Source organism: Mustela lutreola, chromosome 8, assembly GCF_030435805.1.
Source record: "Mustela lutreola isolate mMusLut2 chromosome 8, mMusLut2.pri, whole genome shotgun sequence".
In the NCBI taxonomy this organism is placed as follows: Eukaryota; Metazoa; Chordata; class Mammalia; order Carnivora; family Mustelidae; genus Mustela; species Mustela lutreola.
In genome coordinates this window covers 73,636,498-73,662,043 of record NC_081297.1, presented here as the reverse complement: position 1 = coordinate 73,662,043, position 25,546 = coordinate 73,636,498, and the positions used below count along the sequence as shown (strand labels likewise).

Here is a 25,546-nt window from a genome sequence, read left to right as displayed (position 1 = left end):
TAGTTTCTGAAGTTTTAAGACAGATCTTTTTTCAAGGAACAGAAGTTGTTATGAGCTGAATGAAGATACCCAGTTTACCTGTTCATGTGAATATTTTCATAATGTAAAATACACTTATTTCTTAAAGGAATGCAAAAGGTACACTTGTACTTGTGAAAACAGTGAAGACTGCCTGTGTACGGTTTTTGGCAACTATGTGAAAGCATGTGCTGAGAAAGAAGTATACATGGTGGGATGGAGAACCGGACTGTGTGGTAAGCAGGACAGGGATGTTTAGATAACTCTCTTCTTACTGTTACTATAGCACATGCGTGTGTATGTGTGTGTGTGTGTGTGTGTAGTTTAAAAACCCATATTTACAAATCTGTACTTGGTTCTTTCAAAGATGATTTTCTGTTATTTTAAAAAGTATGTTTGTGCGATCCTTGTATTTTTTACTTCTTGATTCTTTTATCTTGATCTAATATATTCATATTTAAATAAGAGCAGAATATATGTGTATTTAGGTATGAATGTAGGTTTCTGTTCAGTTTTATATGCTGAAATTTTATTTTCCAAGTCCTACTACCTTTTAAAATGATAGCTAAATATTAATAACATTTTATTTTACTTATTTATTTTAAAGATTTATTTATTTCAGAGAGAGAGTGTGTGTGTATCTAGGGGGTGCTGTGGAAGGATAGAGGGAGAGAGAAAGGGGAAGTAGATTCCCTGCTGAGCACAGAACCTGAAGCAGGACTTGATTTTCCTGCCTAGAGATCATAACCTGAGCTGAAACCAAAAGGCAGATGCTTAACTAAGTCACCCAGGTGCCCCAATATTAATAATATTAAAAAAAAAACAAATAAAAGTAAGTAAAATAGGGGCTCAACTATCATATTTATTGAATCTTGCTTTGTTTTAAATATTTATTGCTGTATTTGAAAATGACCAGAAAAATACTTGGCTTATCAAAAAAAATATAGAAATAAATTTTTTGTAGATCATACTTACTATTTCATTGCCCATATCCAATCAATAAAGTCTGTTAAGTTCATCCCCTAAATTTCTCTCAAATCCATTCACATCTCTCCATCTCTATGGGTGCCACCCTAGTTCAAAAAAAGCATTCTTTTTTTTTTCTCCTGGGTGATTGCAATTGCCTCCTTCAATCACTTTTTCTAAAAAAAAAAAATGAAAAAAAGAAAAGAAGTGAAAAATGAGAATAGCAAGTAACTTTTTCTTGATTATTCATAACCTCAATTGTGAATAATTCACTATAATATCTATAAATACCAAGTTGAAGTAAAATTGCTACTTTTCCTGTATATACATATTTACTATTTTTTATTCCTATACCAACAGATTCCTCTTGTCCAAGTGACCTCGTTTTCAAGTACAATATAAAAGCCTGCAATAAAACTTGCCGATTATTGTCAGAGAGATATAGAAGCTGTGATATAGAAGATGTTCCATTTGATGGATGCACTTGCCCTGATGGAATGTACCAGAATAATGAAGGGAATTGTGTTCCAAAATCTCAGTGTGACTGCTACATAAATGGCAAGGTCATTCAACCAGGCAAACTCATCAATATTAATAACAACAGATGGTATGGAAATTATATATATATACTTGTTATGACTTCAAAATCAAGGGACTGTCCTTTTCAGAGAAATAGTTTTCCTAAAGTCTTCCTTAGACCTGTCACATTTTATTAAAAGATTTTATTTATTTATTTGACAGACAGAGATCACAAGTAGGCAGAGAGGCAGGCAGAGGGAGAGGAGGAAGCAGGCTCCCTGCTGAGCAGAGAGCCCAGGACCCTGAGATCATGACCTGAGCTGAAGGCAGATGCTTAACGAATGAGCCGCCCAGGCACCCCAAAGATTTTTTTTTTTTTAAATTTATTCATTTGACAGACCAGAAAGAGAGCACAAGCAGGGGGAGCAGCAGGTAGAGGCAGAGGGAGAAGCAGGCTTCCCACCTGAACAAGGAAGCCCAACACAGGGCTGGATCCCAGGCCCCCAGGATCATTGACCCGAGCTGAAGGCAGAGGCTTTAACACACTGAGCACCCCGACCTGTCACATTTTAAATATTGTATTTCGTATTGAAGTTAGTTATTGCTCCCTTTAACCTAAAGTGATCACTGCATCATAATGCCTCTAACTGATGTATTCTACTCTTGTTTGGTTTTAAATACCAATAGAAAAACATTCTAGCAGTATGCATTCTACATACATACATACAGAGGATGCAAAATGATTTTATGTTCAGACCATGCTTTCTAGTTGTATCTCAACATTCATCATTCATCATTCAACAAACAAGCACTTATTAAATAGATATTTGCCATGTGCCAGGCCTTGTGATGAGGGCTGGAGTTTCAAAGATGAATAAACACTGTCTTGGACTCATAGAACCTTCCTTGTACATTCCTGTAATATGTACAATGCAGTATCTTATAACTGGGTACATGTTATATAGCTTCTGGGGTGCTGTATCTCACTCATCTACTTGTGATAAAACTTGTGAGTGAGGGATTAAAGTTGCTCTAATGGTGTATTAAGAAGTAGTCATTGGAGTTTGAAGTTTAAATCAAACTTTCTTCTATTTCCAGTGTCTGTCGGGATGGAAGTTTTCTTTGCCAGACTCCTATTAGTTCAGCCCAACGTAAGTATTGAAATCATGATGCAAACTTAATAGATCTGCTTGGGTTAAAATACGCAGATCAAGAGGCCCTTGATTAACAATTTCTTTTATCCTGCAGAGAATTGTTCTGGAGGGGCTGAATATGTTGACTGCAGGGGCCCGAGGGCACGGAGAAGAGTTGACAGTAAATGTGGTGCTTGGAACATGCCTGGTTTTGATGTAAGTACCATGACATTGCCGTTTAGCCTTTTCAAACTTTTAATTGTGTCAGCATAGAAGCAAACTAAAACATCAATGAAAAATAATGAGAAGGTCATATATACTGTGTTATTTTGATTTGTCAAATATTGGCTCTAAATGTATATGTGGTTTTTATATTTATGTATTATAAATTAATGCTGATACTGTGACATGTTAAAGCAGTACCTTATGGTGTATATTTTATATTTATTCCCATAGGAGAACTTGCCTTGCAAAGCTGGGTGCTACTGTCCAGTAGGCATGGTTCGAAATTCTAAAGGGAACTGCGTCTTTCCTGAAGACTGCCCATGTTCTTTTGGTGGAGGGGAGTATGAACAAGGAAGTGTTACCTCAGTTGGCTGCAACAACTGGTGCATAATAAAGAATTTCTATTTTATATATTTTGGATATTAGAAATTATAGTCTGCTCTTATTTTTATAAGAAAGAAGTTGTTCTTTGGTATATGTGGAAAACAATAGTCAAATATAGTTTAAAGTAATTTTTTAAATAGAAATTTTAATTTTTAAATTGTTTTATTAAAGTATAGTTGACATGCAATATTATATTAGTTTTAGGTGTACAGCATAGTGATTCAACAGTTATATACATTAAGAAATGCTCATCACAGTGGTGTAGTTACCATATGTCACTGTACAAAGTTATTACACTATTATTGACTACAGTCCCTATGCTGTACTTTTTGAAATAGGAACTTTATTTGGCATTTTGTGTGGTGAACACCATATAGTATAATGAAGACAATTACAAAATTTAAATCAATACAGAACAAGGCCTTTTGTGCTTCTTTATAAAAATACTATGAGTATGTGAATCTTGGCATAATTTTTTTTTAATTTTAGTACTTGCGTAAAAGGATCTTGGAGCTGTACACAAAATAAATGTCAAACCGTCTGCCACATCTATGGGGAAGGTCATGTTAGAACTTTTGATGGAAAAAGTTACAGCTTTGATGGTCTCTGCCAATATTCATTTGCTGAGGTAATGACGAATGTGTTTTATCACAGTTATTTTTTTAATACTTAATAATAGTTACTTATTTGTAGATTAACTCTGGAGAATTTTACTCTCAAAATGTGAAATTTTAAAAAATGGTCCCTTAAAAGTTTCTCAAAGGCAGTAAAATATAACATCATATCATGCTGACTTGGGAGGCAGTAGGCCTAGATTTCAGTTGTAGCTCTCCCATTTCTCTGATGCGACTATGGGCATATTCCTTAATCCCTCTGTGTCTCAGTTTTCTTATCTGTAAAATGGAGAAGGAAATTGCCCCCACTGGAAACCAAGTTAGGGCAAATACTGGAGCACATACTAAGTGCTCAATAAATGTTAGACATCCTTATTTTAACAACAAGCACTATCAGCAAGAATGACAGTTACTCTTTTATGAGCACTTCTTTGCCAAGCAAGTTTATTACAATTAATTATTACAGTACAGGGGAAAGGTTATAGTATTATCTCTATGATGCAGATGAAGAAATTGAGATATAGAGAGGTTAAGCAACGTGAACTGCTAAATAGAAAATGCCATATTCAAACCCAGATCTCTGTCATTCCAGAGTCCATGCTTGTTACATGCTGCCACGCTGCTTCTAAGTCACATCTAATTGCTGAAATTTGGATTATTTTGTATTTATGCCTTAGGTTTGTTTGAATGTCGAGCTTCATAAAAACCACTAAGGGGGAGAAAAACACCTTTATCTAGCTATTCACAGAGTCTATAAATAAATCATTGATTATAAATTACATTATATAATTTAAATTCTTAAATATATATGTACATACACACACACAAACACACCCCTATGGTATAGTTCTGAACTTGTGTACAAATAACAGGAAAAGGATCAACTGAAGACCAGTTAACTAGGTTGGAGTCCAGCAAGACTACCTATCTGTATATATGGTTAAACTCTTGTATTTTGGAAATTCCATGGTAGTTTATTGAGTTTAAGTTATCACTATCCAAGAATTACTTGTTTGGTGCCAATATTGTAATTGAGTTCCATGTCCCTGGTATTTATAAACTATTATTATAATTTACTTCTTAAAGGATTATTGCGGTCGGGAAAGTGGCACATTCCGTATTTTAACTGAAAGCGTCCCATGCTGTGAAAATGGGCTTACGTGCTCAAGAAAAATCATAGTTGCTTTTCAGGTAAAGTACTGTTTCTCTTTATGTACTTTTTCTCTCAGATTTTGAGTGGCCAGATAAAACTGATATTATCATGTCTGTTTTTTAATTTACAGGATCAGAATGTTGTCTTGCATGATGGTAAAGTAACAGCCTCCAAAATTACAGAAAGTAAGGACTGTGGGCTCACTGAAAATACATATTCCGTACATACCGTTGGCCTGTACCTGATTCTAAAATTTTTAAATGGGATAACCATAATTTGGGACAAGAATACAAGAGTTTCTGCTATACTGGATCCTCGCTGGCATGTACGTATATCATTAATAAGTGATTAATGGGCAAAGAAAATAATTTCTGTTTTTGAGAATTAGAGACAATTCATTTGTGGAAAGTGAGAGAGTGGTAGTTTCTCTCCTAGAGCAAGTCCTCCACATTTATTGTGTCTCATCATGAAACATGAAATATACTCAAAGATGATAGAATCTGATGAAAAATAAATGCAGTAAACCTGAAGCATTCTAGTTTAACTATGCTTGGTTACTTGAGATTATTTTATAATACAATTTTAAGGTAGCTGGTGAGTGTATAAAATTAAATGTATTTCTTGGAGCAGATGTTCTAAGAACCTAAGAGTATACTCCTCTGTGTTTTAAAGCTAGTAAATAGAACTAGTTTTTAACAATTCTTAATACATTTATCTTAGTTGATAGATCATTTTGTGATACAGGATGTCTTGGATTAAACAGGAGCAGAATCTTACCCACAGATTCTAGTTTTCTTCCAAAATTTGGAGTTGAAAAAATATCGATTTATGGTAGGGTCATCTGGCTGGCTCAGTCAGCAGAGCACGTAACTCTTGATCTCAGGGTTGTGAGTTTAAACTCCACATTAGGGGACACCTGGGTGGCTCAGTTGGTTAAGCAGCTGCCTTCGGCTCAGGTCATGATCCCAGGGTCCTGGGATCGAGTCCCACATCGGGCTCCTTGCTCAGCAGGGAGCCTGCCTCTCCCTCTGCCTCTGTCTGCCTCTCTGTCTGTCTGTGCTCTCACTCTCTCTCCCTCTGTCTCTGACAAATAAATAAAAATCTTAAAAAAAAAACAAAAAAAAAATAAATAAACTCCACATTAGATGTGGAGCCTACTGAAAATAAAATAAAATAAAATAGATTCGTGATACTATTTTTAATCATAATTTCCTCACCCACCTGTCTCTATATATGACTGTCGTGCAGCTTACTTTGTCATTTTCCTTTCTGATCTCATCTCTCAATATATCTATTTCGCTGGTACAACCTACCTGTTAATTTCCCTTTCTGATCTCTGTAGGGCAAAGTGTGTGGTCTTTGTGGAAACAACAATGGTGATCTCAAGGATGATTTCATAACAAGGCATTCATCAGAAGCTATTGGAGCACTGGAATTTGGAAATAGTTGGAAAACAAGTCAAAAATGTGCAGACACAGCAGCACAATATTTCCCATGTGACTCAAACCCATACTGTAAAGCCTGGGCTGTGCAGAAATGTGGGATCATCCGGGACAGCATCTTCAAAGAATGCCACCACAAGGTAGTATGGCTCTGAGAGCAGTAACCCACACAGGTTTTGCTCCCAGAAACTCATGTGTTATGCTCTGTCTAGGTGGACCCCGAAGCTTACCTAGAAGCATGTATTGAAGAAGCCTGCTCATGTGACATGGAGGGGAAGTATTTGGGATTCTGCACAGCTGTGGCCATGTATGCAGAGGCATGCAGTGCAGTTGGAGTCTGTGTCACATGGAGAAAACCAGATCTCTGTCGTAAGTCAAGTCCATATGTTGTTCTTTAAAAATGTCATTAAGTAGAATTGTTTTGTTAGAGAATCAGTCTTCCCTCAGATTTCCTATAAAATACACATTCTTGTGCCTAAAAAGTTTTAAAAATATGTTACTATGTTAATGATGGGAAAACTACCTATTTTAAAACATACACCCGACACAACACATCAAGTCAATTTTTGTTGCAAAAGTTCTTATGTTAACAGGGGAACAATGAAACACTGATGGAAAATATCTCTTACTGATACTTACATGAACAATGAACTGTTGACTTATCTGAGAACTGTCATATATCTGTAAACATTTACCACATCTACTACTTTGGGTTGAAGTCCTCAGACATTGTTTTAAAAATTTTACAGAGTGCTAGTCAAGACAAACTGTAAAAGGAGTGTAAATGGAATCTTGATATATATGGAATGTGATAAATTTAGTAGAAATCAGTCAACTCTCTCCCCTTTAATGGAAAACATTATGAAAGTATTACAAATGAAAAATACTGATATTGAATCCACATTTTATTCCATTTATCATGCAAACCGTGATATTGAAATTTTTAGTTACCTCATTTAGGAATGGTTATTTACATACATACTAAAAGAGCCTGATTTTCACAGAGATTTATTTTTTTAATTTAAGCTTGAACATTAGAACTATGAATCTGGACTATGATCTTAAATATCTCAAAATGGAAAAATCAATGTTTATTTTCTATCTCAAACCAACCTTAGTGTGAGATGTCAAAGGAAAGTGCTGTTTTGATCCTATATGCTTCCTCTCCTTTTTCATGAGCTTTTGTGGCTCATATGGCAATTTGGATAAAGCCAAAAGGACTTGATGAAACAGAATTATATACTGTAGGTCTGTTTATTGTTAATATTATTCAAAATCCCTTTTAAAAATGTTGTGGAAAAATGAAAGTGAAAATCATCATATAATGAATGACAATAATTTGAAATGATTCAATTATAGCTGTTTTCTGTGATTATTATAATGGACCCGGCGAATGCAGTTGGCGCTATGAACCTTGTGGTACAGTAACCACAAAAACATGCAGAGATCGAGTTATTGGCCAGAAATTTTCTGCAGTTTTAGAAGGTAAGGTGTATTTTAGTAATATCCTCAAAGTAGTGCAAATTATATTGATATTTTACAACTGAAAAATGTTATTCATTTCTGCCAACTCAGAGTCTTACATTTTGTAATTTGATGAATAGGTATTTCTATTGATTATGACATTAATATTTGTACATTAGAAACATTTTCTCTAGACATAAATTGTCTATTTAATAAGGCAGATGGTAGGGGAGAACATAGTGGTAGGATCCCATTGTCGGTTTTTATACCTTTCATTAGACAATATAATTGGTTGAGAATGTAGTTTCAGAATGCAATGTATAATATAGTCCAGTTAACGCTATCCCACACTTAAATAGCTCTTTCTTCTTACCATTACATATCTCGAATGGAAGAAGTGTCAAGAAAACAAGATGATGCTTAAACTTCCCAAAGTCACCTCTGTGTTAGATTCCAGGCTTTGAAGCCTTGTCAACTCATTTTATTATGGCGTTTGGATCTTTGTCTCTCCTTATTAAAATAGATATTTAGAACTGGCTTTCACATTTCAAGATACGTGTTTATCAAAACCTTGTATTATGTTCAACATCATGCCATCAATTAAGGTAGCAAATCGTTTTAAAATACTTTAGGAAACATTTTAGAAAAAAATAAATCAGCCAAAATTTGTAAGTTCTTAGTTCTTTGGTTAATACTCCATTGCAGGAGGATCTGAATCCTGTTCAATTTTTATATTTTCACTAAGAATGTGATGTCGTGTTGCTATTATCTACTTCAGTTCATGTGACCACTTACGTAACTTTACAGACATAGAGGGTGATATGACAAGTTTCTGGAAATAGAAATGAACCACGGTTCATTTTTCATACAGGTTGTTATGCTAAGTGCCCGGATAATGCTCCTTATCTGGATGAGAACCTCATGAAATGTGTCCGTTTATCTGAGTGCAGCTGTTTCTATAACGATATCGTACCAGCAGGTGGAGTGATTCAGGATGACTGTGGGAGAACATGGTACATTCTCTACTAACTTTCCAATGAGCTATTCTGTTTCTTATATTTCTTACATTTTCATTCAGAAAAAAAAATTTTTAAACACATATATAAATTTTAGCTCTCTTATTTTTAAACGAGAAGGCCTGTATTAGGTTGAGTTCTTTGTCAGTTATGCTAGTTATTTTGAATTTTCATGAAATCCATATATCAATAAATGGTTTGTTGAATCTTATAATACAGTTGATAGGACAGAAAATGTCACTTGTAATTTTAGGTAAGAAGAAAGTTTTGATTCTGTAAGTGTGAGATCATGTTTATAGGCTTCAGATAGTGACATGGAAGCAGAGGCGAAGTCTAGTCTAGAGGTGCATGGACATTAGTGTCATGTTTGAAGCTGTAAATGTAGGAACCAAATGTAGGAACTATTTTTTTACTGCAAAGCATTCCTTCAGGTACCAAGAATGCCTCAGTGAAATGATTATGAATAATAATATAGCACATACACACACACACAAATAAACATATTCCTGGGGAAACGATGATTTAATGTGCTCTTAGCTTTGTTTTGATTTTCATGGTTAAACAATTTGTTGTTTTAAATTTGGGAGGTCTATGTAATAAGGAGTTAAAATTTCAACCTCTTTTTTTTTTTTTTTAAACATAACTTTCAGCTATTGTATCGCAGGAGAATTGGAGTGCAGTAGTGGTGAGTTCTTGTTTTTTGCTGGAATTAAATTAGGGAAGGTGAGGTAGAGGCTGTGGGTTCTTTTTGGATCCTCAGCAGCAAAGGAGTGAGTACTTGGTGGTTTCGACTGCACTTCCCTCAGTGGTTTGGAACAATTCCACTGCAGTGTATTTGGTCATGTCCCATCATTTCAAAACCAAGGTTGCAAAGGCATTTCCAACAGCTGGGAAACAGAGACAGTTCTGCCTATCTGTGGGCTCTGGGAATTAAGGGAGTGAGACATCAGTCCAAATTGTTTCAAAAAGGGATGGAGTGAAGGGTGAGGATTAGATAGACATAATTAAATAATTGAAGGATCACTCATGAGCAACAGAGATTTTTTTTTTTTTAATTTCCTTGACAGACAGAGATCACAAGTAGGCAGAGAGGCAGGGGTGAGCGAGAGGAAGGAAAGCAGGCTCCCTGCTGAGCAGAGAGCCTGATGCAGGGCTGGATCCCAAGACCCTAGGATCATGACCTGAGCTGAAAGCAGACGCTTTAACCCACTGAGCCACCCAGGCGCCCCATCAACAGAAATCTTAAGGATAAATCTCAATAAGCTTTAAGAGTACATGAGCTACTCCCTGTCTTGTATTAGAAATTGCAAGAAGTAAGATAAGATACTGATAATTCATGGGCAATTTGAGATTTAGATTTTTCCACAATTTTTCATTCTTGTTAATAATAGTAGTTTATCATAATTTCAGATGCTTCTTCTGCAAATTCGACACTCACAGGTAAAATCATTATGGTTTACAATGTGTATTTCTGATTTCTTTTTGTAGATAATGCATTATAGTTTCACAATAGTCTGTGCCAGTTAAAAGTATTTTGGTAAATCTGTAACAAAAAAGAATGAACAGTTACTAAAGAATCTCAAAATATTTCACTATACTTCTGTGTATTCAATTAGGAATATGATTAGAACATACAGTAGGTAATGTATGCTTATTAGTTAAATATCATCATCCAGAGCTTGACATTTTTAGATAATAAATGGAACAAATGGAATAAAAATGAGTTAAATGTGGTCTTGCATGAAGTAAATATTTTGAAGTCATGATTACCCTGGGAGGTAATTTGAAAATATAGAAATAAAAAGTTCATTTCTTTTTCTTAACTCATTTATTTGCTGTCAGCTATAAGAACATTTCAGTTATGTCTATTCAAGTGAGTATGGACAGAATGCAGTTTAACTTTAGTTGGGGACTTGTAATTTGCTGGCAGTATAAGTATACTTATGGTTGCTGCGGTATAGTTATATATTCCTATCTTGTGTGATTCAGGGTGGGGTTTTATTTCCTGTAGATCAATATTCAGAGATGAATATTGTGCAATTAAGAGATAGTAAAGTAAATTGGAACACTTAGATTTTGATAATATATTTAAAATTGTGTTAAAAATGCTTCTTAAATTTTAGTTATTATTGATCACTTACCTAAAGCTAAGGTATCACATGTCAGGGTTCTGAACCTTATTTCTTGGCTCTTAAATAGACCTTGTGAGATTCCTTTGAGATTTTGGCTAGGTGGTAATAACAGGAAATAGTTAGTTTTAGTGGATATATAATAAACGTATAGTTTTATTTGTGTTGACATAATGAGAGATTATTTTATCACTTAACCTCTGAATACAATTTTAGAAATGTTTCCTTGGGTTATAGTAAGTGGTTTTTAAAATAAATTTCCCAATAAAATTATTTAAGTAACTTACTTTAATAAATAATTGTCTTTACACAGTTTGTACTGCAACAGTTATCCGCATATTAACCACTGAAGCAGCTTTAAAAATAAAGTTTGCTTTTTATCTTCTAAATTGGCAGCAAATTGATTTTCAATTCAGGCAATTTGTCCCTTTTTTCAAACTTGTTTTTCTTTATTTGTTTACTAAATGCCAAATAGAAGGGTATCACCGAATTGTAATATTAGCGAAGAACATCTTTCCTATTCAGAGGATGTGTATCCTCAAAAAAAAAAATTCTGCATATTGCTGATTTGGAGAAAGTGAAGCAAATCCTACCACTAAAGAAAATTGTATGTTAAATTCTTTAAAAATAATTTATAACTTCTCTTTTATTAATATCAAGGAATCTTAACTTTAATTGAATGATTTCTAATAAAGTAATAGCCAAAGGAGAACAAATGTATATTCAGGTGTGTGAATATTTCATAAATGAATTTAACTCTTACATTTAATTATTTATTTACATTCTAGATATATGTGAGCATATCTCTAAATAAATACTTTTAATTTTGTCTTTTAACACAATCTAACATATATTTCCAAATATTTGTCTCCTTCTTTGTATAGCAATTACATCAGTAACCAGTAGCACAGGCTCAGGTAAACCATAATCAACCACAACTTAATCAAGAGGGCATTAAAAAAAATCCAAAACTTCCTTTTGCAGTATTATAACTTTATAATGACATATTAAGGGGAATTTTGTTTTGTTATTAAGAATGTTTTAGAGAAACATTTGGAAAAAATGTTATACAAAATGATGTTTTCTTGACCTCTTACTGGTGGTCTACGGATTTGAAAGATTCAATTCTACATTTTAACATCTAGTTACCTGTATATTATCAAATTTCTTTAAAACATTAACTTCAAGTTTATACATTTTATATATGAATGTAGATGTTCTCAGAAACATAACTTTTCCTCTATACAAAATTAATTTTCCATTGTTTTCTCTAATTCAGCAGCTTCCACTCCAGTGCTTACAAGATCAAGCAGTGAAACAATAGGTAAATCAAAAAGTTTATAAATTGACAAATACAGTTTTATGTATATTAAAATAGTTTTTTAATCTAAAACATATTTTATTTCTTTTAAAGATTTTATTTATTTAACAGAGAGAGAGAGAGAGTGAGAGAGGGAATTCAAGCAAGGGGAGTGGGAGAGGGAAAAGCAGGCATCCCGCCAAGTGGGGTGTCTGATGAAGCACTCCATCCCAGGACCCTGGGATCATGACCCTAGCCGAAGGCAGATGCTTAATGACTGAGCCACCCAGGCGCCCAATCTAAAACATATTTTAATCGACATACCCACTCATTTACACTGGTCTCCCCCCACCAACTGAACACTGTTTCTCTTTCTCCTGTTATTTAATACTTTCTCTATTTTCTTTTTTCTAAATATATGCATCTAAGAGCCCCTGGATGACTCAGTTAAGCACCTGACTGTTGATTTTGGCTCAGGTCACGATCTCAGGATCTTGGTATCAAGCCCCACAGGGCTCATTACACTCAGCAGGGAGTCTGCATGTCCTTCACCCTCCCTTTCTGCTCCTTCCCTTGCATGTGCATGTGTGTGTATGCTCTCTCTCTCTCTCTCTAAAATAAATAAATTGAAAAAAATCTTAAAACAGTATATATATATATGTATTTAAACACGATATTTTTTATTGAGGTATAATTGACATAAAACACTGTTACTTGCAAGTGTACCTCATAGTAATTCAGTGTTTATATATAATTGCAAAATGATCACCACAACTCTAGTTAACATTCTCAAAGTCTCAGACCATATTTTGCCATCCCTGAATTCCCAGTTGTACCTAGTTCCAAGCATGTATCCAAGTATATATATATATATATATATATATATATATATATATATTTAAAATATATATTTTAAATTAATATATATTAAATATTAAAATATATTTATTTATTATATTTTTATAATAAATAAATATTAATATTTAATATTTAAATATTATTTAAAATAAATAAATATAGTAAATATTATATATTTACTATTAAAATATATATATTTATATATATATATTTGTAGAAAAAGTGGATATTTCAATTTACCTGTCCCAAATTCATAATTCATTGTTTTTTTTTGTGGGGGAGGAAGGCACAGAATTTCTGGTGAAGCTTAGATTATTAGTTAGATTTACTTATAGTGATAAATCTTACACTTTGTACATTTTATTCATGAAGTTAATATTCCTTCTCTGAAACAGAAATATTGCAAAATGGAGATTATTTTAGGATTCTAATTTTATGTCATGATATAGAATTATGACTATAATTTTGGGTACTTTGGTAATTCTTAGTATTGTCAGATTTATATGGTGATTAATACATCACTCATACTCAAAGGGCAAGAAAATATCTTAAAACTATCAGCAATTCACATTATAGGATACCATTAAAAATGCCCAGACTAATATGTTTAATTCTCACCAAACTTTCCCTTATGTAATATCACTAGCGTTCCTGGCTTGTTCAGTGTAAGCCACGGAAAGACTGACAGGTTTTAGAGGCATTTTCCCCTCGTCTGTAATTGAAAATTTACTTGCCAAGGCCTGGTAACAATTTCATCCCAATAGTTCTTCTGCATTTTTCTTATACACTGCAGAATAATTTCCTGGATGCATATTATTTCAGCTATAAACAATGGACTGAATTTCTAATTCTCAGTTGGTTTTGTTTCCAAGAAGTTTAATTTCATTGTTTCATAGCTTTCTTTTAGTTATAATCATCTGTCAGCTATTAAAACTTTTGAAACTTGTGGTTTAATTTATTATTTTATTTTTATTTTTATTTTATTTTTTAAGATACATTTTTAAAATTTCTTTTCAGCATAGCAGTATTCATTGTTTTTGCACCACACCCAGTGCTCCATGCAATATGTGCCCTCCTTAATACCCACCACCTCGCTCCCCCAACCTCCCACCCCCGCCCCTTTAAAACCCTCAGGTTGTATTTCAGAGTCCATAGTCTCTCATGGTTCACCTCCCCTTCCAATTTCCCTCAACTCCCTTCTCCTCTCCATCTCCCCATGTCCTCCATGTTAATTGTTATGCCCACAAATAAGTGAAACCATATGATATTTGACTCTCTCTGCTTGACTTATTGCACTCAGCATAATCTCTTCCAGTCCCGTCCATGCTGCTACAAAAGTTGGGTATTCATCCTTTCTGATGGAGGCATAATACTCCATAGTGTATATGGACCACATCTTCCTTATCCATTCATCCATTGAAGGGCATCTTGGGTCTTTCCACAGTTTGGCGACCGTGGCCATTGCTGCTATAAACATTGGGGGTACAGATGGCCCTTCTTTTCACTATATCTGTATCTTTGGGGTAAATACCTAGTAGTGCAATTGCAGGGTCATAGGGAAGCTCTATTTTTAATTTCTTGAGGAATCTCCACACCTTTTTCCAAAGTGGTTGCACCAACTTGCATTTCCACCACAATGTAAGAAGGTTCCCCTTTCTCCACATCCTCTCCAACACACATTGTTTCCTGTCTTGCTAATTATGGCCATTCTAACTGGTGTAAGGTGGTATCTCAATGTGTTTTCTTTTCTTTTCTTTTTTTTCACTCTTTTTTTTTAATTTTTAAATTTCTTTCTTCTTCTTCTTTTTTTTATTAACATATAATTTATTATTTGCCCCATCTGTAAACTGTCAGGCTTACACACTTCACAGCACTCACTATAGCACATACCCTCCCCAATGTCCTTAACCCAACCACCCTCTCCATTCCCCTCCTCCCCCCAGCAACCCTCAGTTTGTTTTGTGAGATTAAGATTCTCTTATGGTTTGTCTCCCTCCTGATCCCATCTTGTTTCATTTTTTCCTTCCCTACACCCCAACCCCACACACTCTTCCTCTCAAATTCCTCATATCAGGGAGATCATATGATAATTGTCTTTATCTGATTGACTTATGTCGCTAAGCATAATACCCTCTAGTTCTGTTCACGTCATTGCAAATGGCAAGATTTCATTTTTTTTGATGGCAGCATAGTATTCCATCATATATACCCCGCATCTTCTTTATCCATTCATCTATTGATGGACATCTAGGTTCCTTCCACAGTTTGGCTGTTGTGGACATTGCTTCTATAAACATTCAGGTGCACGAACCCCTTCAAATCACATTTATATCTTTAAGGTAAATACCCAGTAGTTGAGGAACCTCCATGCTGTTTTCCTCCATGCTGTATTTCAAAGTGGCTGCACAAGCTTGCATTCCTTGTGGTTTAATTTAAAGAAATAAAACTACTCTTGACTGTTGATTTGATAACTTTTGTAGTTATGCATGAGCCACAACAAATTTTGGTAACTATTTCAAGGTAAAAAAGTCATCTGAATCGTCTATCACAGTAGATACCCAGAACTAAGAAGAGTGGCATGAATTTTTTCCACTTAATACATAGGATTCCTTTCATTGCTTTCTTTCCCAAAGAATTCAGTTTAAACACAATATCTGGCAATTTTATATTGCCAACACTTTGCAATATAGCAAACAAAATGTTTATGTAAAAGAGAAGGTAATGAGTACATTAACTAAGGAGGATTTGTGAGCAGCTATGACATTTAATGTAAAATTTTTAAATAAGCATAAAACACTATAAAAAAACATAAAACACTATAAAAATCTCACAAATTATCTCCACCATCATATTTTAAAATCTAAAGATAATGTGCAGTTGAATTTTAAGATTACCCATATGATTCCTCTGCCCCAAAGATGAAGTATTATTTAAGACATTTTATGCTAAGCCTTACAGAATCCTAGTGTTTTATTTATTTCACTGAAGATCCAGTAGATATTTCATATTCTATAAGATTAAAAATTTAGTAATGTGCCATATTAGTAATACATTACAAGATAGAGGTAATACCTTTGCAGAAGGATTTACTGCATTTGAGTCTTTACATACATTTTTGGCACTCAAAATTATTAAAAAAAAAAAACAATCCTCACACTGAGTAATATTATTCTTGGAAAAATTTCTCAAACTTCATCATAAAACAGAGAAAGATTAAAAAGTGTTTTCATACATTTTCCAGAGTCACACAATAAGAAGAAAAGGAATTTTCTAGGAGAAAAGAGCATTTCTTTTCCCTTCATATTTATTCACAAAAAAACCTTATTCTAATAAATGATCATTTCAAAGTAAAATTAACTAAGGCTCTCTGAGATGTTTCTCAGACTGAGGAAAAAGAAAAATTTGAACCAAATGCATTAGTCCAATGGTGCCACAAATTATGTGCTTAAATATAGTCAGATATTACCAAACATAGAAACAGTAATTATCTAAACATGATCAGTAGTACATTTTAGAATTCATCAATATGAAACTGGGCTACCAACGTGTGCAGAACCCTTGAACCTGTCTGCACCATGTGACCCCTAAGAGCGCCTGCGGAGGATGGCTTCTGTCAGAGCAAGTGCAATGATTTCTGCCCAGGGTAACGTGGAGTGTGCTGTCTCTTTTCAGGAGGAACCGGCAGCCCAACTGCAGCCGCCAGAGAAGGTAAAGAACCCAGCACGCCCCTGGAACCTAGTGCTGGAGAGCCCAGCGCAGGGAAATCAGACAAGTCAGGATTGGCCCTTTAGCACCTATGTGGTGGCATTGAACGTGACACAGGGTGAACTCACGATTGAGCTGTGTGTGATGTGAGACTGATACTAGCTATGTAGCTGCAGACACCCTAGGAGTCCTTGAAAGCTGCTGTTGTGTGGGAAGCCTGACTTCTGTCCTGTCCGGGAAGAGGGACATGCAGACCCCTGCGTGTGTAGGAGTCAAACCATTTCCCCGTTGTTGTGTCAGGGACCCCGGAAGGTACAGAGGGCTTCACCATAGCCGCAGGGAGTGAGAAGACAAGTGGAGATTCAGCTGGCCCAGGCACAACCTTGGGAGACAGAGCAGGTATGGAAATACAAGGTAGAAAGCATCTGCTTCCTGATGTGCGGGAAGCTGCCGGTGGCTTCTGAGGGAGGGGACCCTAGCCAGCTCGTACTGCCCGTCCTCCTGGGCGGCCCCCTGTCCTAGTTTGTGTGGGCTTCTTCTCGGCAGTGTTTCTCGAGCCTCCGCGCAGACGTGATGGATAGTGGAGCGGCGTGTGGTCAGACTCCCCAGATTCCGGCCTCTGGGCTTCTGAGCCTGAGTCTGGATGGGCACAGGGTCATGCTTTAGCCCGTCTGGCTCCAAGTGAGTGCGGAGGCCCGACAGGAACACGTGCGTGCAGCTGCTCCACGAGCCAGTGTCCGGAAAGGGCTTTGAAAGCAGAGGGCAACTCAGTGTGTTCCCCTCCACCAAAGCTCCTAGGAGAGAGGTAGTGTGGGTTTGGAGCGGGAGCAGGGGATCACCAGCCGGTGAGACCCCTGGAGTCCCAAGCACTGAAAGGCAGGTGGGAGCGAGTTGAGAATGTCTTTCCGAGGCCAAGGCTTTTGTACGTCCCAGGGGGGTTTCTGGCACATCACGACGTGAGGTCTTCTAATGCATTTCGCCTCTTGTCCCAAAGTCAGAGTGTCCGACGGGCACAGCTAGAGGTTCTGTAGGAATTGTGTGGGCAGCAGGACTTTCTTCTAAGAGCGCATCCATGGCGGCAGGGAAGGAAGGGCATCAGGCTCGGTATGCTGTCGAGGCCGAAAACGAAAGAAGTGGAATCCCTTCTGTTCTCCTTCCCAGCTGTCTGCCCCTAGTTGAAGGCTTTGCATGCTTCCCACATCAGTTTTCTCCTTCCTTCGTGGAGGGGGAAGGACATACCCCTCCCTTATGGGACCTGCGGACAGACTCCCTGTGCTAGTGCCGCCTAGTGTAAGACCCAGGAAGTGCTCAGTCAAAGGCCCTCTCTGGCCACTAATCTTTGGAGGGAGCATCATCCATTGTGTACACGCCTTTCGATTTCAGCCAAGGAGCTGGAGGCTTTGGAGGGAGCACGGTATGGATCTCCTGAAGCTGACCTTGCAGGCATTTATAGTGAAGAACACTAGAATGTGCACTGCAAGAATGGCCAAACAGTGTTCGTTTCCGTCCAAGCGAAAGGGATCCTTCGAGGGCTCACGCCGCCTTCGTAGTAGCTAGAAAATTCATTGTACTCCCATCTGTGACGGGTTTCAAGAGACTCGAGGGCCCGGATTCAAGACGGGTCCCCGCCATCCCCCTCTCCAAAACACCACACAAAAAGAGAAAGAGAGGGAGAGAGAAGGGGAGCCCATTGCCTCGTTAGCCCCACCCTTCACCAGGAAAGCCTAGACGTGTGTTCTCTCACTCATACGCTACAGACATTTGCAATGTGTCCTCTACCATGTGTGGTGAGCCACTGTGTTCCCCTTCACCCTGTGTGGCTCAGAACCCGTTTAGGCGTGGCCATTTTGCAGAAGAGTTGATTGTGTTCCACGGGAAGTCGCTGCCTTGAATGACGGGTGGTTGTGTCCAGTTGGAAGGAGCTCAGATGAGAATCACTGAAATGCCCCAGAGGTGACCTTTCTCCAGGGAACTGGAATCAGCACCGAAATGGTCGGGAGGATCAGGGTCTATCCGGCCGCATCATTGTCCCCTGGGGAGTCTCTGGCGGTCAGGGTCAAAGAGTCTTTCTACATGACCCTTCCATGCCGATGAGCAAGACGTGTCCATTCCATGTCCCGTGAGCTTGGGATCGGTGGGAAAAGATGAGATCTGTATTGGGCTGTTGGTGGAGTGTGCCTGGCCCAGACTGGGCAAGTCTTGTCAATTAAAGCATGACACTACCTTTGCGAATGCTCACATCAACTTCTCTCGCACTACTTAACACATGGATCATAGCGATGGTGTGAAGCATTCCAAAAAGGACACGGTAGTACTCACGTCATGTTCTCTTCTCTGTTTCTCTGGTTTCGAGTATGGAATTTCCATCACTAGGAAGCCTAGGTGCTCCCAAAACTACAAGAGGCGGTTCATGATTCGCAGAGGCAGCATTAGCTGAAAACACCCTATGACTTATGGTCCGAGGGACTGGATGGCTTGGATTTCAGTCCCAGCCTTGTCAGTGACCAGAGCCATCTTGCAGAAATCACTTACTTTTCATGAGGCCCATTCTATTCTTCCTTTTGGTTTTCTTTTCTTTTGTTTTGTTTTTCCCTTTGTGGTGAACGAGCAAGATGGGCAGAGGGAGAGGGGGAGAGAGCATCCGAAGCAGTCTCCACACCCAGCTGGGAGCCCAACCCCCAGTTCCATCCCACAACCCTGAGATCAGTAGCAGAGCCTTAACACAGAGGCTTAAGTGACTGAGTCTGCAAGTGGCCCCTCATTTCTTTCTTTCTCTTCAGGAACAGCTCGAGGTCTCCAGACTGAACGTTCTACTACAGGTGAGTATATTATGCCAAAAATTTATTGGGGACCTGGAATAAAAGAAAAAGAAGAAGAAGAGGAAGGAGAAGAAGAAGAAGAAGAAGAAGAAGAAGAAGAAGAAGAAGAAGAAGAAGAAGAAGAAGAAGAAGAAGAAGAAGAAGAAGAAGGAGAAGAAGAAGAAGAAGAAGAAAAAGAAAAAATAGAAGAAGAGGAAAAAGAAGAAGAAGAGGAGGAGGAGGAGGAGGAGGAAGTGGAGGAGGAGGAGAAGAAGAAGAAGAAGGATAGAAAAGAAGGCTCAGGCTGAAAATTTTGTGGAAATTCGGGTTTTTGGGACAGAATTTGTATGAGAGCATGGCTTTGGAGAAAGCACGGTAAAGAAGGAATTTACGGAGCTTTGAGTACGGTTATCAAATCTTATTTTCAAAGACTTAAATTTCACTTGGTTTGGACCAGGTTGGAGCGACGGGCTTAAGTAGGGGGTCCCCATCGACTTTCCTCCATCCCGTTTTACAGGAATATCGTCTCTCTGACAGAACTCATTAGCATCACACTACACAGGTTAAAGAAAAAAAACAATTTAAAAAAATTAGGCTAGCCTAAGAGGAAAGGTGCCTCTGTCTCAGGACATATTTTGACCTCGTAGGTGTTTCAAGTGGAAGGGTGCCATGAGCTACATCCTGTCATTTCCTCATTGTTCCTAACATCTCTGAGGGATAGTGTGATGAGGGCGGGAGGTCCCATTTCTTGGGATGCAACGTCACGGTGATATGTAGAGGAAGACGTAAGATGACCCAGTTGGAGATGTGGAAAGCACGAGTGTGGCAAAGAAGGCGGCATCCACCCCAAGAAGGAAGTAGCAAGGATGATAACAAAAAGCGGAGCAGAGTTATATAGGAACAAAATCTCCGGGAAGTCTGGACAGCAAGTCACTGGAAGAACGTCGATTCCATTTCCTCGGGGGCGGGGGCGGGGGCGGGGGGGCGCGGAGGCGAATGGAGGGCGAGGTCTATTCCCCTTTGGGCGAAAAAGGGCAAGTGTGTTTGAAATGAGCAGTTCATTCTACGGTTTTCTCAGGTGATGCTGGACGTCCGGTTTCCACGACCCTCAATGCTGGCAGCCTAGGCAGCACTGGAGCGGGCCCCGCCTTCACCAGTAGCCCTGGCCACACACCAGGTAAAGCCAGTTCCCAACAACGGAGCCCTTCGACGCCTAAGCAACTGGTTTCAGGCAGTGCTACTCAGTCCAATAGCGTCCAGACTGGCAGACATCTGACCCGTTATGTCGACTGGTGATGGCACGTATACCCGTATTCAGCAGGGTTTTCCATCTTTTGTGCTTGCTCTTGATGATGTTGTTGTTGGCGTCGTCCTTCTCTTGACCCTGAAGAGAAAGGCACAAGGGACACAGGCTTCAGAGCAGGCGAGGCCAAGAAGTGATTGAAAGGCCATGTCTTCCATAGTTTCCCAGTACCAGTCGTCCTGGATTTCACATCAGGACCCCTTGGAGATTCGTGGACAGGAGGGGTACTAAGTGAGCCGATGGCGTTGGGATGACATTCAGTAACATGGGAAAAGGAGAGATTTCCCTGGTCCATGACACTTCTTTGATGTCAATGACATCAACTTTCAGATGATGCCTGAAGCTTAACGATGAGACTCAAATCCCATTGAGAGCGTGGCCGATGGGCATCTTTCGTCCCAGAAGGAAGCTAGCAACGAAAGGTCTCAGGAGAGGTAGAGGCCGTATTCGAACCCCGAAAGCCCTGGGCCTCTTCTGGCATGGCTCCACAGTGGTGGGATCTGTGCGATAGGGCATGATTCCGAGATGAAACGGACGACAGCGTGCTGTTCCTCGTGCGCCACACACGGCGTTTGTCGTACCGTGGGTTTCAAGAACAAAAACGTGAGGGCCGTTCCACCAGTAGACATGATTTGGAGTCAAAGCCAACGATCCTGTGTTCACGCTGCCGTGTAGGGAGTGAGGCATTAACCTCAAAGGGCAGCCCAGTTTGCTCTCCTCGCAGTCCCATCTGCCCGTGGCCTCGCTCAGGCGGTCCACGTGTGCCACCTAACACCCGCGGTTGTCCAACGTAGCTCATCTTCCTCAAAGCCGGAGATTTCAAAGAATGGTTGCCAGACCAACAGCATCCCCCTCTCCAGGGATCTTTGCAGAAATGCCAGTGTTCCGGCCCCCGAGCCTCGCAACAGACACTGTGCCAGAGGGGCCCAGCAAATGGTCGGAACAGGCAGTCGAAGGCCGCGAAGCCTGTCACCGTTGAGACCATTTCCAGACTTTCGCCAGGTCCCCCCGACGAACCCTTTGTCGATAGCCCACCACAGGGGACTTCCCGAAACTCAGCCTGACACCCCGTCTCCCTCCACGTCTTCAAAGCCCTCCGGAGTTCTGGTCGCTTTCAGCAGGAACCGAAAGTCCATCCCGGACCATGAGGCACCATTTCTTTAATACGCACAGTGGGCCCTGACTTTGTGTGTTGATCTGTGGACCCATGGCCCAGTGATCTTCAGCTACAGTTGTGTTGGCCTCGCCCGATTTCTGATGTCAGATTTCGGTGGCAGATCCTTTCTGGGCAGAACATGGCCAGCACATGATCCTTTGGTAGGGTGAAGGATCGAATCTGCGGCAGCCCAACGCACGCAGCGCGTTCTGCATGCCGTTAGAGTCGGGAATTTGCTGAAGGGTGAGGGGACTGAGCGTTTAGTGTCTATGTTCACAAATCGGGGCCAGCATTCGTGGGGCACGATGGCAAGGGCTTCAGCTCGGTCTTGTGGCAGCCAGGCGGTCGTTGGGACAGGGGCTTGGAACAGGGCTCCTCAGTGTTGGGTCCACAAAGGAGGGCCACCCAGAACCGTTTGCTCCTGCTCCATGCTGTGCTACGAGGGGAGTAGCCATTTGACGTGGGGCTTTTCCCTCTGTTGAGGAAAAGCTGATGGTTTCTTTTGGTTTGCGGTGTCAAATGTCCTTTCTGGACGCGTACGGCCCTTCCCCAAAGACGGCCTCCCACTAGGGCCGCTTGGAAATCATAGAACATGGCTGCCCCAGCACACGTGCCCTGAGGAACGGCATGAGAGTCGACAGTCCAGGGTGAGGCTGGCAGGGTTCGGCTCCTGGATCTGCTGCCCACTACCTGGGAGTCGTGGAGCAGGCCCCTGGGCCCCGGCTGCTCCGCGGGACCCCTACGAGCGCCTGCGGGGTATGGCTTCTGTCAGAGCAAGTGCAATGATTTCTGCCCAGGGTAACGTGGAGTGTGCTGTCTCTTTTCAGGAAGAACCGGCAGCCCGACTGCAGCCGCCAGAGAAGGTAAAGAACCCAGCACGCCCCTGAAACCTAGCTCTGGAGAGCCCAGCGCAGGGAAATCAGACAAATCAGGATTGGCCCTTTAGCACCTATGTGGTGGCATTGAACGTGACACAGGGCGAACTCACGATTGAGCTGTGTGTGATGTGAGACTGATACTAGCTATGTAGCTGCAGACACCCTAGGAGTCCTTGAAAGCTGCTGTTGTGTGGGAAGCCTGACTTCTGTCCTGTCCGGGAAGAGGGACATGCAGAGCCCTGCGTGTGTAGGAGTCAAACCGTTTCCCCGTTGTTCTGTCAGGGACCCCGGAAGGTACAGAGGGCTTCACTACAGCCGCAGGGAGTGAGAAGACAAGTGGAGATTCAGCTGGCCCAGGCACAACCTTGGGAGACAGAGCAGGTATGGAAATACAAGATGGAAAGCATCTGCTTCCTGACGTGCGGCAAGCTGCCGGTGGCTTCTGAGGGAGGGGACCCTAGCCAGCTCGTACTGCCCGTCCTCCTGGGCGGCCCCCTGTCCTGGTTTGTGTGGGCTTCTTCTCGGCAGTGTTTCTCGAGCCTCCACGCAGACGTGATGGATAGTGGAGCGGCGTGTGGTCAGACTCTCCAGATTCCGGCCTCTGGGCTTCTGAGCCTGAGTCTGGATGGGCATGGGGTCATGCTTTAGCCCGTCTGGCTCCAAGTGAGTGCGGAGGCCCGACAGGAACACGTGCGTGCAGCTGCTCCACGAGCCAGTGTCCGGAAAGGGCTTTGAGAGCAGAGGGCAACACAGTGTGTTCTGCTCCACCAAAGCTCCTAGTAGAGAGGTAGTGTGGGTTTGGAGCGGGAGCAGGGGATCACCAGCCGGTGAGACCCCTGGAGTCCCAAGCACTGAAAGGCAGGTGGGAGCGAGTTGAGAATGTCTTTCCGAGGCCAAGGCTTTTGTACGTCCCAGGGGGGTTTCTGGCACATCACGACGTGAGGTCTTCTAATGCATTTCGCCTCTTGTCCCAAAGTCAGAGTGTCAGACGGGCACAGCTAGAGGTTCTGTAGGAATTGTGTGGGCAGCAGGACTTTCTTCTAACAGCGCATCTATGGCGGCAGGGAAGGAAGGGCATCAGGCTCGGTATGCTGTCGAGGCCGAAAACGAAAGAAGTGGAATCCCTTCTGTTCTCCTTCCCAGCTGTCTGCCCCTAGTTGATGGCTTTGCATGCTTCCCACATCAGTTTTCTCCTTCCTTCGTGGAGGGGGAAGGACATACCCCTCCCTTATGGGACCTGCGGACAGACTCCCTGTGCTAGTGCCGCCTAGTGTAAGACCCAGGAAGTGCTCAGTCAAAGGCCCTCTCTGGCCACTAATCTTTGGAGGGAGCATCATCCATTGTGTACACGCCTTTCGATTTCAGCCAAGGAGCTGGAGGCTTTGGAGGGAGCACGGTATGGATCTCCTGAAGCTGACCTTGCAGGCATTTATAGTGAAGAACACTAGAATGTGCACTGCAAGAATGGCCAAACAGTGTTCGTTTCCGACCAAGCGAAAGGGACCCTTCGAGGGCTCACGCCGCCTTCGTAGTAGCTAGAAAATTCATTGTACTCCCATCTGTGACGGGTTTCAAGAGACTCGAGGGCCGGGATTCAAGACGGGTCCCCGCCATCCCCATCTCCAAAACACCACACAAAAAGAGAAAGAGAGGGAGAGAGAAGGGGCGCCCATTGCCTCGTTAGCCCCACCCTTCACCAGGAAAGCCTAGACGTGTGTTTTCTCACTCATACGCTACAGACATTTGCAATGTGTCCTCTACCATGTGTGGTGAGCCACTGTGTTCCCCTTCACCCTGTGTGGCTCAGAACCCGTTTAGGCGTGGCCATTTTGCAGAAGAGTTGATTGTGTCCCACGGGAAGTCGCTGCCTTGAATGACGGGTGGTTGTGTCCAGTTGGAAGGAGCTCAGATGAGAATCACTGAAATGCCCCAGAGGTGACCTTTCTCCAGGGAACTGGAATCGGCACCGAAATGGTCGGGAGGATCAGGGTCTATCCGGCCGCATCCTTGTCCCCTGGGGAGTCTCTGGGGGTCAGGGTCAAAGAGTCTTTCTACATGACCCTTCCATGCCGATGAGCAAGACGTGTCCATTCCATGTCCCGTGAGCTTGGGATCGGTGGGAAAAGATGAGATCTGTATTGGGCTGTTGGTGGAGTGTGCCTGGCCTGGCCCTTGTCAATTAAAGCATGACACTACCTTTGCGAATGCTCACATCAACTTCTCTCGCACTACTTAACACATGGATCATAGCGATGGTGTGAAGCATTCCAAAAAGGACACGGTAGTACTCACGTCATGTTCTCTTCTCTGTTTCTCTGGTCTCAAGTATGGCATTTCCATCACTAGGAAGCCTGGGTGCTCCCAAAACTACAAGAGGCGGTTCATGATTCGCAGAGGCAGCATTAGCTGAAAACGCCCTATGACTTATGGTCCGAGGGACTGGATGGCTTGGATTTCAGTCCCAGCCTTGTCAGTGACCAGAGCC

The 25,546-nt window shown here is 40.7% G+C and overlaps 1 protein-coding gene across 1 annotated transcript in view; it reads left to right on the top strand.

The window, feature by feature from the left end:
• Window positions 1-23,709, top strand: part of LOC131839782 (mucin-19-like) — a 45,624-nt gene extending 21,915 nt beyond the window's left edge. Inside the window, exons 21-43 of the mRNA XM_059187504.1 lie at window positions 128-254; window positions 1,345-1,591; window positions 2,602-2,654; window positions 2,752-2,852; window positions 3,093-3,244; window positions 3,735-3,873; window positions 4,946-5,050; window positions 5,143-5,337; window positions 6,355-6,594; window positions 6,667-6,823; window positions 7,814-7,939; window positions 8,790-8,931; window positions 9,585-9,619; window positions 10,345-10,374; window positions 11,948-11,980; window positions 12,343-12,387; window positions 16,894-16,929; window positions 17,227-17,325; window positions 19,707-19,745; window positions 20,803-20,901; window positions 21,752-22,176; window positions 23,011-23,046; window positions 23,344-23,709. Of these exons, the coding sequence (XP_059043487.1) occupies window positions 128-254; window positions 1,345-1,591; window positions 2,602-2,654; window positions 2,752-2,852; window positions 3,093-3,244; window positions 3,735-3,873; window positions 4,946-5,050; window positions 5,143-5,337; window positions 6,355-6,594; window positions 6,667-6,823; window positions 7,814-7,939; window positions 8,790-8,931; window positions 9,585-9,619; window positions 10,345-10,374; window positions 11,948-11,980; window positions 12,343-12,387; window positions 16,894-16,929; window positions 17,227-17,325; window positions 19,707-19,745; window positions 20,803-20,901; window positions 21,752-22,176; window positions 23,011-23,046; window positions 23,344-23,709 (3,027 nt within the window). The remainder of the gene's footprint in view (window positions 1-127; window positions 255-1,344; window positions 1,592-2,601; window positions 2,655-2,751; window positions 2,853-3,092; window positions 3,245-3,734; window positions 3,874-4,945; window positions 5,051-5,142; window positions 5,338-6,354; window positions 6,595-6,666; window positions 6,824-7,813; window positions 7,940-8,789; window positions 8,932-9,584; window positions 9,620-10,344; window positions 10,375-11,947; window positions 11,981-12,342; window positions 12,388-16,893; window positions 16,930-17,226; window positions 17,326-19,706; window positions 19,746-20,802; window positions 20,902-21,751; window positions 22,177-23,010; window positions 23,047-23,343) is intronic.
• The last annotated feature ends 1,837 nt before the right edge of the window (window positions 23,710-25,546 follow it).